This window comes from Papio anubis, chromosome 3 (genome assembly GCF_008728515.1).
Source record: "Papio anubis isolate 15944 chromosome 3, Panubis1.0, whole genome shotgun sequence".
Classification (NCBI taxonomy): domain Eukaryota; kingdom Metazoa; phylum Chordata; class Mammalia; order Primates; family Cercopithecidae; genus Papio; species Papio anubis.
The window spans coordinates 160,928,492-160,942,754 of NC_044978.1; the positions used below are offsets into that span (position 1 = coordinate 160,928,492).

A 14,263-nucleotide genomic window follows, 5' to 3' on the forward strand; every position below is an offset into this window, starting at 1 on the left:
AGACAGTTGTGGAAACAATCAGAGCCCACAAGCCATCCAGATTTTTCTCAATTTTTTTCAAGACATGTTACAAGGTTTTAGTAACCTCTGTTGCGTCTACCCAAAATAATCAACTAGTTTTTATAGAAAGAACAACTCTTTCTTTTTTTTGGGGGGGGGACGGAGTCTCACTCTGTCGCCCAGGCTGGAGTGCAGTGGCGCGATCTCGGCTCACTGCAAGCTCCACCGCCTCCTGGGTTCACACCATTCTCCTGCCTCAGCCTCCCAAGTAGCTGAGACTACAGGCACCCGCCATCACGCCCGGCTAATTTTTTTGTATTTTTAGTAGAGACGGGGTTTCACCGTGTTCGCCAGGATAGTCTCGATCTCCTGATCTCGTGATCCGCCCGCCTCAGCTTCCCAAAGTGCTGGGATTACAGGCGTGAGCCACCGCACCCGGCCGAGAACAACTCTTTCTTCCCCACTCATATTTTATTGAATTACATATTTAAGTAAATGGTACGATTAAAGTAAACATACTATTGGTATTAACTGGTTTGGGCTCAAGTGATCCCCTCACCTCGGCCTTCCAAAGTGCTGAGATTACAGGCATGAGCCACTGCACCAGGCCAACATTAACTGGTTTGAGAGTATACACGTCTTATTCTTGCTAAGTGTGCAACTCAAAATGTGGGAGCCAAAGTCCAACAGAGGATTAGGTTAAAAATGATAATCACTGTTGCTAACGGTTATGGTGTCTGCTCTGTGCCTGACATTGTTTGAAATGCTTTGTTTACATATTAGTTTATTTCATCTTCATAACAACCAGACAGGCAGGTACTGTTGCTATTTCCGTTTTTTAAATGGGGAGACTAAGGCTCTAGACAGTAAGCTCTAGGCAGTGAGGCAGTGAGCATCCCGGATGCTGTGAGCGTCAGTCAGTCGGTTTTGCATGAGGACGGTCAGGTAAGCTGGGGAGTTCGTTCACCTGCAGCTCTGTTAAGGGGGCTTCCTACTGCAGAAGCATTGCTTTGTATCCATCGAGCGCCCTGTGCTGTCTCATGAGGGCTGTTGGAATGTTCATGTCTTTTCAAGATCTTGGAAAACAGAATCAATTCACAACTCTAGAGATAATAACTTTATGACCTCTCCATAAATAGGCAGGAGAGACCATCATCTTCACAGTCCTACAAGACTGAGATTCTGAAAAGAATAATATCAGGAGCTAAAGCACTTCTTTTCCATTTTGGTGGCATTTAGACGACGCTAATCTCTAGACATTCGATGTTGCTGCTGTCGGCTGTTGCTGCCAGGCTGTGTGCTTTGCTTCACCATCTCACGCCTCCTCCCTGGCCAGGTGCACCTGCTAGGGCTTGGGTTCTTTGCTAACAGACAGTCCATCCCCCGTTCTGAAATAACCCTGGGTTGCCTGGTTTCCCTGATCCAACTGTGGGTAGCTTGCCCTGTCCCCATCCATGTCGTCACTCCGGCCTTTCGCTCCCTCGGCTCCCTGGGCTCCTGGCGGCCTGCCTGCCTGCCACTTTGTTTTCTTTCCTTCTGCTTCCATCTGCCCCTCGTGGTTCCTGGCTCCGTCTTGTTGCCTGACCTCTAACTGGATACCTGTCTTAGCCCTCACTCCCCTCACTGTTCATGTATGCTCTGATCACACCTTGTCCTCCCATTCTTACTTTAAATTCTTATTTGTTATTTTTATTTATTTATCAATTATTATTACTATTATTTTGAGATGAGTCTCACTGTTGTCGCCCAGGCTGGAGTGCAGTAGCGTGATCTCAGCTTACTGCAACCTCCACTCCCGGGTTCGAGTGATTCTCCTGCATTAACCCCCTGAGTAGCTGGGATTACAGGCATACACCACCACGCCTGGCTAATTTTTATATTTTTAGTAGAGATGGGTTTCACCACGTTGGCCAGGCTGGTCTTGAACTCCTGACCTCAGGTGATCCTCCCACCTTGACCTCCCAGAGTGCTGGGATTACAGGCATGAGCCACCGTGCCCAGCCTTATTTTAAATTCTTAATAGGTAATAGATGCACATGGTTTTTTAAAAAAATCAAAACTTTGTAAAAATACAGTTAAATGTCTTGCTCCCAACCCTACCCTCATGCACTTCACCCCAACCCCCCAGCACCCCATGGGGAGATAATTCTATTGGTTTCCTGTATAGACTTCCACCCAGAGTTTCTTTATGCAAATATGAAAAAAATCTGTTCCCCTCTTTCTTAGATAAAAGGTATGCTCTGTGTCCTGTACTTTTATTTATTTATTTTTATTTAACACTATATTTTGGCAATCTCTCCAGGTTCTTTTGTCCCTTTTTTAGTTGCATAGTGAAAAAGCTCAAGTCCAAGGTACACTGAATGGATGGGCCAGTCGCCACTGGCGGACACTGGGGTTCTCCTGGATGGATGGGCCAGTTCTGGCTGATAGACACAGGGGTTCTCCCATCTTTGGCGAATATAAACAATGTTGCAAGGAACACCTTCATGCGTTTTATAAATGCCAACCCACTTCGTCCTCTCTTTCCTTCCTGATGTTTCAATCCCTTCAGGACAGCGTGGTCCTCTAACTCATCACCTATGCTCACCTCTCATCTCCGGCCAAATCCTCTGAGCTGGCTGTGGCCTCCTCCTCCTAACTGAATTTTGCCTCAGTCCTTATCTAATAGTCTATGCTTTTGGCTTTCCCCCACAGCCACCTTCTGTTCATTCAACAAGGTTTTTTATTTTCTTTTAAAGCAAAATATTTCCAGTGAAAACCAACAATTCCAGACAGACAATTCCATTGATTCCAAACAATACCACCACTATCAATAGTACATATTGAGTATTTACTGTGGGCCAAGCACTCTGCTAGATGCTTGACATCTTTATACTTCACTTAATCCTCTTAACCATCCAGTAAGTGAAGAACTATCATTTGACACAGGAGGAGACAGCACTGGAGAGGAGGTTAAGTGACTGGGCTGAGGTCTTATAGCTGGTAAACAGCAAAATTGGGATCCTAGCCCAGGTCCACCTGGCCCCACACTGGTCTCATCTGCTAAAACTCAGAGTGAAGAGCTTGGGGCAATTTGGGTTAAGTCAAGGAGAGTCTAGGAAAGAGACTCCTTTTAAGTCATCTAGTTCCGGCACAGAGCTCTCTTAATCCTTCATTCTCTTCTCTAGCTTCCGGGAGGATTTCCATTATAATGACACAGCTGGGTACTTCATTATTGGAGGGAGCAGGTATGTGGCTGGCATTGAAGGGTTTTTTGGACCTCTGAAGTACTATCGCCTTCGCAGTCTGCACCCCGCCCAGGTGAGTCCCAGGGGATCAGGAAGATTGCAGTACTCCTGGGTGAGGGGTATGGGCCTCAGGGTGTGCAGCCCAGTGTTAATAAAAGTTTACCCAAGCTGGACCATGCATTGCCTCTGTCATCAAACATCATTAATATTGAGGCTTTTCCCCCAGCAAAGGCAATAATAGATTTCTGTTAACATTTGGTTCATTTAGTACTCATAAAATGGAAACCATTTACTTCCTCTGTTTTAATAACTACTAGTTTAATTATAGAGTAGATTTGCATCAGGCTGTTGCCTATCCAGCGATTAAGCTAATGAAAGGAGAGAATCTTAGTTATTTGGTAAAGCTTCTTTTGTATGCTATTATTTAAAGTATCAGAAGAGATGCTATAGCAAATTAAAATCTTGGTTCCATTGGCTGCTCTCTTCAGAAACACAGGCCTTCGGCTCACGCTGGGGTCGGTTGGCAGCAGTTGTATGGATCGCAAAGGGCATTGTGTTCAGGGCCGAATCCTCTGCACAGTGCCTTCCACATCCAAAACCCGCCCCTGAATGGAACTGTCCAACGCTCTGGGCCAACGCAGCTGGACTGGTCAGAGGAGAGGGCTGTTTCCCCACGAGGGAGTCTTCAGGGCACTTGTTTTCTGGGCTGTGTTAAGGAGATCAAGGACCACACCTGATACCTGAAAGGGAAACATTCTTTCATTCCCTTCACCCTATGGGGTTTATTCTGAGAAAAACAGGGGTCACTAGACAAAGTCATAATCAGGAAAAATGGGGAGCCCTGCTGTCCATGGGTGATATCTTACAGCCTCTGTGAGAGACCTTTGTGAAAAGGGGAAAAAATGAAATAGTCATTTGTGCAACAAATGCTTATTGAGAACCTACTGTATGCCAGGCTCTGAACTAGGTGCTGAGGCAAGCAAGATGGGTAGGTTTAAAATTCATCTGAAGGTTGTCCACAATGAGAAATCTGCTTAATATCGACCAGGCGTGGTGGCTCACACCTGTAATCCCAGCGCTTTGGAAGGCCGAGGCAGGCAGATCACTTGAGGTCAGGAGTTTGAGACCAGCCAACATGGTGAAACCCCGTCTCTACTGAAAATACAAAAGTTAGCTGGATGTGCTCACTTGAACCCAGAAGGCGGAGGTTGCAGTGAGCCAAGATTGTGCCACTGCACTCCAGCCTGGGTGACAAGAGCAAGACTATCTCAAAAAAAAAAAAAAAAAGAAACGTACTTAATATCATGAACAGTACGTATACATATACATACATATATTCAAACACAAAATGGAAACAAAATTATTCTAAGAATACATACCCTTGCTATATTCAATGCACGCTGATATTTTGTGTTCTACTTTATAAAAACAAAAACCACCACCAAAACTCTGTAGGTTACCACCCGCTGAAATAACTATGTGACCCTCTAATGGGTCCCAGCCTCTATTTTGAAGCACACAGAGTTAAGTCCCTTGTTCCTGAGGAGCTCCCTTCTGGGATCTTAAACAAGGAATTCATGAAAGAATACAATACATGCTTAAATTCAGATGTGTTTGGGAGTGCTGAGGCAGGAACGGGTAGATCGGCCCGCAAGTGAGATGGGGTGAGTCGCTAGGGGGGCCTGTCCTGAAGCCACGGCCTTGCACCCAGCCCTTGGAGGCTGCAGAAGAGGGGAGGAGGGCTCTTTGATGCAGCAGGCACATCATGAGTACTTGCGTCTTTTCGTGGGAATTGAAGGGGGAGGTGAGTGTGATTTTCTAGGGACAGAGTGCAGCCAGAGAAAAGAAGAGGGAAGAGTCCCAGTTTCTGGGAAATTCTGACATTTAAGAAGCTGGACACAAAGAGAAGCTGGAGGGAAGCCGTCAGAGCTGGCATGTCCTTGAATTAATATCAATGGCCTTGCTTTGCAAATCCAGACTGGATGATATGTGTACAAACAGGCCACCTAGAGATGTCAGTGGGAGAACGAAGTCAACCCGAACACATTTTCCTAGAGGTGGATGGACATTTGATGACAATTGTTGTTCATTTGACTTTCTTGCCTTCTTGTAGATTTTTAATCCCCTCCTTGAGAAGCAACTTGCTGAACAAATCAAGTTATATTATGAAAGGTGTGCTGAGGTTCAAGAAATAGTATCTGTGTATGCATCCGCAGCACTGCGCGGGGGCGAGAGACAAGAAGCATGTAAGTGTTGAGCTTCAGGGGAGCTGTTTTAAGCTCTGTGCATTTGCATAAACACATGTTTGGCTTCTCCATAATGGGATTAAAATTGAACGTATATGACCTGGCTCGCATACCAGCCGGGACAAGTGTGACCTTGAGCCCTCCACTGGTGGATACAGGTGAAATTGTACATTCTACCTGGATTCTACCAAGACCAATGACAGTCAAGAAGAACCAAAACATCTTATAGCTCCAACCATAAAAATCTAGTTTACAAGTACAAATGAAAGCGAGTGTTTTGTGCCTCGCATGGCATTATTCCCATCCATAAGGCCAGCCTAAGAAAATAAAAATGAATTGGAAAATAAATTAATCATTAGAAATGTTTCCCCATCAGTGCACTTTTGTTTTGGGCCATTAATATCTGAATATTAGCTTTCAGAAATGTTGAACGGTGACTTTGTTGTTTGGAGTTCGGTTTTATTTTTTAAATCCTTGAAATTGACTCATTCTTGAAGACATCGGTAATTTTTAACAGAAGGAATGAATTTCAAATAGACTGCTTCATGCATGCTCATATTTGCACAGACATCCTTTTACTCACACAGGGTGTTTATCAGTTACAAAACTTGGTCCTGTCTGGTCCGCCAGTGTTCCAACTTGGATCTAGCACTTACACATTTCTCTGTGATGCGGATCTTGCTGTTTGATATGGTGGCACTAGAGTTACTCACATATGTTCCATCTGGAAGAGAAATTCCTGTGGGGCCTTTGCCATCAGCAAAAGCAAATTGAGTATTTCAGTCCTACCCATATGCCTCTCCATCTCCAGAGCGGAACTTCTCATTCCAGGTCGTGGAGGGAAGGATGCATCTCAGACATGCCCCGGTCCAATAGGGTTCACATGAAATGGTCCCATGTAGTGATTAGAGATGGTGACGGGTGAGTGTGGAAAGAAAGTGCTTCTGCAATTCAATTTAAGAATAGGCTATACTGGTCTCCAGCTGCTGCTCTCACTGCTGAATCATCCGGAAAATATGATGCTGTCAAGTGGAGGGGGAAGATATATAGGAATAGTAATAACCCAAAGAGGAAAGAAACTGACTTGGGTAACTTATGTACTATCAGGAGACATACCCTGAGATGGAAGGCCAGGCATGCTCACCCATCTGTTTGGTGGCATTAGGAAGATTTTCCTACCATCTTCAACTGCCTTGCCTCCCTGGGGGTCTTTGTGCTTTGCTCCTCAACTCAAATGCCAAGAAAATGGCCTAGATATTGGCCTCCTGGGGACCAGTCAGAGGCCAGCTGCTCATTCTGTAGAATTAGTCAACAGCCATCAGCAACTTTGGCACATTTCTCATGGACTTGGCTCTGAATTTGTGACCTGGAGGCAAAAGCATCATAGCCAATTTCAAATCCCAAAAGGACCCAAACCAACATCCAGTAATGGCAAGTCTGGCCTCTTCTTTCTAGTTCCTCTTAGGACGAAGGGCTTTAGGGAGGTAAGTCTTATCTTCTGCTAAAGGGTGTGATGTCTTCTGTTTCCTCTTCTGTGTAGGCCACCTCCACAACTCCTACCTGGACCTCCAGCGCAAGTATGGGAGACCCTCGATGTGCAGAGCCTTCCCCTGGGAGAAGGAGCTGAAAGACAAACATCCCAGCTTGTTCCAGGCATTACTGGAGATGGATTTGCTGACCGGTAATTGAGTCTTTGCCTCGGCTTTGGGCACTGGTTAGAAAGGCTCCTTGTTTTTCTCTGTTTCACTCACCCTCTTTGGTGATTTAGGCCTTAAAGTTATTTTTAACCCTAAGGTTTTAGCTTAATTTCAAATTTAAATTCTGCCCTTGTATGTCCACAACTCTCGATATATCTGTGCACACTTCCAACACTAAATGCAAGAACTTAAATTTAGGAGTTGCTCAAGCAGTTCTTTATTTAAAGCCAAGGCCACAAATGGACAGCCTGCAGCCAGAGCCAGCCCCCAGATGCAGTTGATTTGGAAAATACCCTGTTGTATATGTTAAAAAAAAAAAAAAAAAAAAAAAAAAAAAAGTAGTTATGTGTATCTAAAAAGCTTGTATGAAAATGCCAATTTCTAGCTTTTTTAAAAAAAGAAAAAACCAAAGATCTGGCAAGACTGTGCATTTCTCCTGTGTGGCAACAATTGTGGAGGTGAGGCTCAGACCAGGCATACCTCGTCCACCCACAGCCCCTCCTGTCTATTTCGTCACCTCCTGCTTACTTCATTCATGGATCTGACCCATGTGAGCCCACAGGCACTTGAACTTGGGACGTCTGATTTGAAGTACACTTTCAGCATCATCTCAGGAATCTGCATAAACTTCCCAGATGCCACCAGCTTCTCTGTAGGCCCACTGCAATTTGGGTTTGCTTAGTAATTCAGTGCATCCTCCAGGGCCATGAGGGATCTTAAAACCGTGCCTGTTAGGAAGAGGAAAGGCAGCTGGAGATGTTCAGCCTGGTGAAGAAGATCCTAGCAGGGAGTTGCCAACTGTCTTAGTGGTGGGAGGCAACTCCACGTAGTCCTGGGCATAGAACCAGATCTTGAGTTGGGGCGATGCAGAAAGTGACTTCTGCCTCATGTAAGATTGGTGTCTTACATTGCACCCACTGCCTAAGAATGGCAGTGTCTAACAGCATAGATTTCCTTTGCCAACAGTGACCCTCCTGCAAAGAATTCAAGTCATATAGGATATTTTATCATTCATTCTTCTGATGCTCACTCAGTGACTACTCAGTACCTTGGCTAGACTTCAGAGATACGTGAAGTAACACAATGCTTCTGTCCTTGAGGAATGGACTTGAAAGCAAAGAAAAATAGTAATGCATTTTATTAAAGGTATAGAAGCTAATGGTGGAGACACAAAGAAAGGAGTGGTCAGTTCTACCTGGAGGGCTGAGGCATTCTGGGAAGGCTTCCTGTAAGAGGAGACACTGGGACTGATTCTTGAAAGGCCAGCAGGTGTTTGCCAGATAAGAGAGTTGAGGGTGGGAATTGCAGGCAGAGCAGATCCTGAGAGGTGGTAACAGCACAGCGTGTAGCATGATGGTGCCGTGACAATGGGGAGGCAGGAGAAGCCCTGCAAAGTGATTATTCCAATGAGGGCTCAGACACCATCCTGAAGTTTGGGCTTTACCTTTCAGGTGACAGGGACATGTTGAAGGGCTTCAGGCAACAAGAAGAGGCATAGTGAGATCTGGGATTTTGAGGTCACGGCAGGGAGGTGAACTAGAAGGGCATGGAGCTGGAAGAAGGGAATGTATTGCCATGGTCCCTCGAGGAGAGGATGCAGGCCTGAGTGGGACATGGTGACAGGAACAGAGCTGAAGGATGTAGAGATGGGCTCTGAGGGACTCCATAGCTGCTTGGATGTGGGCACAAAGGATAAGTAGGCTGTGTCATGTTGTATAATGAGTGGCGTAGCCTCTGGAGCCAGCTGGCCTGGGTCCAATTTTAACATTCACTAGCTGTGTGATTTGGGCAAGTTACTTAATTTCTCTGAGCCTTAGTTTCTTCGTCTGCAAAATGGGGATGATAATACTGTCTGTCTTCTAGTGTTGGCTTCAATAAATCGAGAGACATATAGATATGTATACATATATAGGTATATGTATGTATATGTGTGTGCATATGTGTATATAATATCATATATAATATATGTATATTACATTATATAACATATAAAATATAATATAATATATAATATACAAATGTTATATTATAATATATATTATATAAGTATTATCTATTATAGAATATATATTATTATATAAGTATTTTATATATATAATATACTTAGAACAGTTTCAGCACATGGTAAGCCTTACATAAGCAGGGTTTTTCAATCTCACAATATGGACATTTCGGACTGTAGAATTTTTTTTGTTGGGGACTGTCCTGTGTATTGTGGGATGTTTAGCAGCATTTCGGGACTCCACAACTAGATACAGATAGCACCCTCCCCATATCCCTCCTCTCCAAAAACATCTCCAGGTATTGGCAAATGCTCCCAAGTCCGTAGGGAGGCCAAATCACCCCCAGCTGAGAACCACTGCTATGTCAATGTTATCGCTCTTATTACTGGGCAGAGATAATTGCAGGTTTCCGCTGGATGGCTGTCCAGAGGTGATGAAGCCCCGTGCCCCAAGATCCGCAAACAGGAGAGGGAGATGCATGTTGGACAGTTCAGGCTAAATGGGCTAAGACCACATCCACACCAACATTGTTTTTATGCGAGTTCCGATCCTACTTAAAAATAGTTTGGCTGATTGGAAACAGGAGCACATCCTTTTTACAAAACATTCTTTTAAAAGTAAATACTATCTATGAGAATGTTTTCATGTTATTGTTGCAGCTCAAAATTTTGTTTATAAGAATTTAGAATGATTTATTTTCCATGGTGGTCTGGCAATGAAATCTAATGAAAAATCCCAATCAGAAGTCCCCTTACCTTAAGACTCCCTGGGTATGGGTGCTGCAGAACCACTAGATTCCCACGCAGTGAGCCTGTTCCACTGACCTCTGTTAGGAGTCTGGGGCCCCCATCAGTGGGGAGAGAGGGGGACCCAAAGCTGGATTTGCCACTTTAGGACCCACCGTTTGTGCTTAAACTGCCTTTGGGGTCTTCTGGTGCCAAATTAGAACAGCCCCAAGGAGCTTCCCCTGAGGGACCATACCTGCCAGCCTCCCCTGCCACCACATCCTCTGCTTCCAGAGGCACATGGCCAGCTGCCTTCCTCTTCTCTCGGCCTTTCCCTGGCCTAGGAGCCAGCAGGGAGGGAGAGCGGAAGTTTAGGTGAATTTCTAGAACCAAGCCCCGGGACCCATTCGCCTTCAGCGCCTCTTTTTCTAGGTCACATTGGAAGGACTGGGGAGCCTTCTGTAGAGGTAGGGCGTATACTCCTTAAGGTCATCTCTCTACCTGGCACAGGGCCCTTGCTTGGGCTATCATAACATCTTCCAGCAAACCTGGGAGAAAGACTGGTGTCTTGTATTGCACCCAGCTTCCTAACAAGGCTGAGAGAAAAAAAAAAAAAACTTGATTTTGCAAATTGAGGGTAAAAAAAAAAAAGAATTTATATTTCCAGCACGTCTTTACTCTGATCTCCTATAAAAAGAACCATAGTAAGACGAGTGTGACGCTATTGCCGTTCCCAGTTCCTCAAATACCCTTCGTTCCAAGTTCGTCCTGCCCACAGCGTCTGGCCCTAGCTGGCTCCGGCGGGCTTCAGATGACTCTAGTTAATAGGAACTGTGTTTGCGTTCTATTTTCTGCTGCTGCTCTGACCTGTCCTGTCCTGTTGATTAATAGACTTTATTAGAACATCCTCATCATATTACATTTTTCATATCTGAGATAAGCTGTAAGAATGGATTCAGGCATGAGATGTTTGATGCTTGGAATTCTTACTGTGGGAACTGAATAGGCGCAGTAACAAAGATAAGGAATTTAACTGAGTGGGTGTGTTCTGAAGTTACTCACAACCTTTCATTCATTCATTTACTGAACAAGCATTGACTGAATGCCCCCTACGAGCCAGGATAGCATTAAAATGGGGCTGTGTTTTGAATGAGAGTCATTTAGCCTAACGTAAAAGAAAACATCAGCTCCCATAGTTTCCCCAAAGGGCTTTAATTTGTGGAATTTTTTTTTCTGGAGTTTTTAACAAATAAGATGACATCATGGAGCGAGAGAAAATGGGCTCTAATTTCTGGTTCTGTCTGAGAGTCATCTTCTTCCCTGCCAGCAGCTTTTCTTCATAGACACAGCCAGCACTCCACTTCCAGGCCGCTACATACGCACGTTTCAGACCTGAAAGTGTTTCTTCCCCCCACACTGTGTGATTTTAGATGGATCATCTGCTCACTATCTCAGCCAACAACACACTTCAAAGCAGAGATGAGAACATTGCAGGGGGTAGAGAGTGGGGAGGCTTCGGCTTCATTAACAGTCAGTGGGAAGTGGAAGAGTGTCCTCCACATTCCTGTCCAGTGAGGTCAGCACCTTTGAGTTGTGTCCAGAATAACCGTATTCTTCTGCTACAAAAGAGAGTCGCCAAATATTTACACTTTTCCTCTTTAAGGGCTGTGATTTATCTTTTAAAATTCTTATTCGTGCTAGAATACACATAACAAAATTTGCCATCTGAACCAGTTTTAGGTGTACACAGTTCAGCAGTGTAAAGGATATTCACATTCTTGTGCCACAGAGTTCCACAACTTTTTTCTTGCAAAACCGAAAATTCATACTCAGTAAACATCTACCCATTGCCTCCATCCCAAACCCTGGGAGCCATCATCCTGCTTTTTTTTCTATGAGTTTGACTGCTTTAGGTACCTCGTGTAAGTGGTATCTTACACAGTATTTGTCTTTTGGTGACTGGTTTATTTCACTTAGCATAATGTCCTCAAGGTTCATCTCTGTTGCAGTGTGTGTTAGAATTTCCTTTCATCTTAAGGCTGAATGGTATTTCATGACATGTTTATACCACACTTTATTTATCCATTCATCCATCGATGGACACTTGGGTTGCTTCCACCCCTTGACTATTGTGAATAACTTTGCTAAGAATATGGGTCTACAAATATCTCTTTAGAACCATGCTTTCATTTTCTGTTGGAGATATACTGTATCCAGAAGCAAAACTTCTGGGTCATATAGTAATTCTACGTTTAGTTTTTTGAGAAACCTCCATGCTGTCTTCCACGGCAGCTGCGCGCTTTATATTCCCTCCAACAGTGCACAAGGGTTCCAATTTCTCCACATCCTCAGAAACACTTGTTATTTCCTGTTTTGTTTGGTTGTTTGCTCGTTTTTTTTGAGACAGAGTCTTACTCTGTCGCCCAGGCTGGAGTGCAGTGACGGATCTCGGCTCACCACAACTTCTGCCTCCTGGGTTCAAGCGATTCTCCTGCCTCAGCCTCCTGAGTAGCTGAGATTACAGGCATGCACCACCCCACCCAGCTAATTTTTGTATGTTTAGTAGAGATGGGGTTTCACCATGTTGGCCAGGCTGGTCTTGAACTCCTGACCTCAAGTGATCCGCCTGCCTCAGTCTCCCAAAGTGCTGTGATTACAGGCATGAGCCACTGCACCTAGCCCTTTTTTTTTTTTTTTTTTTTTTTTGTCTGAGACAGAGTTTTGCTCTTGTTGCCCAAGCTAGAGTGCAATGGCGCAATCTTGGCTTACTGCAACCTCCGCCTCCTGGATTCAAGCGATTCTCTTGCCTCAGCCTCCTGAGTAACTGGGATTACAGATGCCCGCCACCACACCTGGCTGATGTTCTGTATTTTTAGTAGAGACAGGGGTTTTGCCATGTTGGCCAGGCTGGTCTCGAACTCCTGACCTCAGTTGATCTCCCTGCCTTGGCCTCCCAAAGTGCTAGGATTTCAGTTGTGAGCTCCTGCACTCAACCCTTTGGGATGTCTTTGAGGACATCTAAGCTGTACTGTGAAATCAGGAAAGTCGACAGTCATTATGCAGGTTGGTAGTTCTGATAAAGAGGATGCCTACACAGTGGCAAGGAGGGCATCGGAGAAGAGCCATCTGCCTGGGGAGACAGGAGAGATGACGTGAGGAGAGGTATCTAAGTGGGAACATAACAGCTGTTTGCCAGGCAGGCAAACTGAGGAGTGTGGGCGGATGAGGTATGTTCCTTGGTGAGTATGGGGCACAAACACACCATGTGTGGTCATATAGAAGAAGGATCACTTCACTAACATATGGCATAGGCAGCTAACTTATGCCTAGCACTGTTGCAGGTGCTGTCGAGAATTCAAAGTATAAGTTGGATCCTTCCACTTCTTGCACCACCCTTAACAAGCTTGCCACAGAGTGAGCGACGGAGACACGTGTAGGATCAAATGGTGAAACTCAAGGCAGAGTAAGATGAGCTTTATTCAGGCGAACCTATTCCCCAGGTCCATATGGTATCTTTCTGTCCACTAAGTTCTTTCGTAGACATTATGTCACTTTATAAAAGCATTGCATTTTAAATTCCGGTTAAACCAGACTTTCTCCAATATATAAATGACTGCACAAAAGTAAATTATACCTCACAGCCATGAGGATGGCTATTATCAAAAAAAAAACCAAAAAACCAAAAAAACACCAGGAAAAAAAAACTCCTCAAAGACAGGAACAGTATCTAGGGTTTCGGGGGTTTTTGTTTTTTATTTGTTTGTTTGTTTTTTAAGACCCTTGCCTCAATAAGTGTTTGTTGAGTAACTGAATGGCGGCAGCCCAAATGAATAAGTGATCTCACCTTAGTACTCAAAACATCTTTGTTGGGTCAACGAATCACTGAAGGAATGAGGAATTTGACTTCCAGGAGACCCAAGTTCAAGGTTTGTGCTAGCCAAGCGGCAGCTCCGATCCAGACTGCTAAGAGATCTATGGGCTTACTCTGCTGCTTTCTACATTTCCCTCATTTCCTCCACTCTCTCTCAGCCTGTTTCCTCTGAGGAGCGACTGCTCTTTCTCGGTAGACACTTCTGTAAACATCGTTCTGTTTCTCAGGTCTACCAGGACGCTGTTTGCCAGCTTTCTGCTGTCAACAGCAGTAGACCAGAATCCTGCTCAGGTCTGTGCACACTCATTTACAAAAGAATTCCAGAAATGTAGCCGTCATAGTTCTTGCTTTCATACCATCTGTAATCTAGTTGCTGAGATATACAGGTTCCAAGATGTAAAGCAGCCCCGAGATACCTGCAAACCCAGTTCAGGACTCGTGTACTGGGTGCATCCCAGCATGGTGCCAGGCCCTGGGGCGACCACAGTGAAAAT

General features: G+C 44.7%; 1 protein-coding gene across 1 annotated transcript in view; it reads left to right on the plus strand.

Moving 5' to 3' along the window:
* Positions 1-14,263, plus strand: part of SEL1L3 (SEL1L family member 3) — a 116,398-nt gene that overhangs the window by 38,568 nt on the left and 63,567 nt on the right. Inside the window, 3 exon segments of the mRNA XM_031664828.1 lie at positions 3,168-3,300; positions 5,341-5,473; positions 7,014-7,154. Coding sequence (XP_031520688.1) covers positions 3,168-3,300; positions 5,341-5,473; positions 7,014-7,154 — 407 coding nt within the window.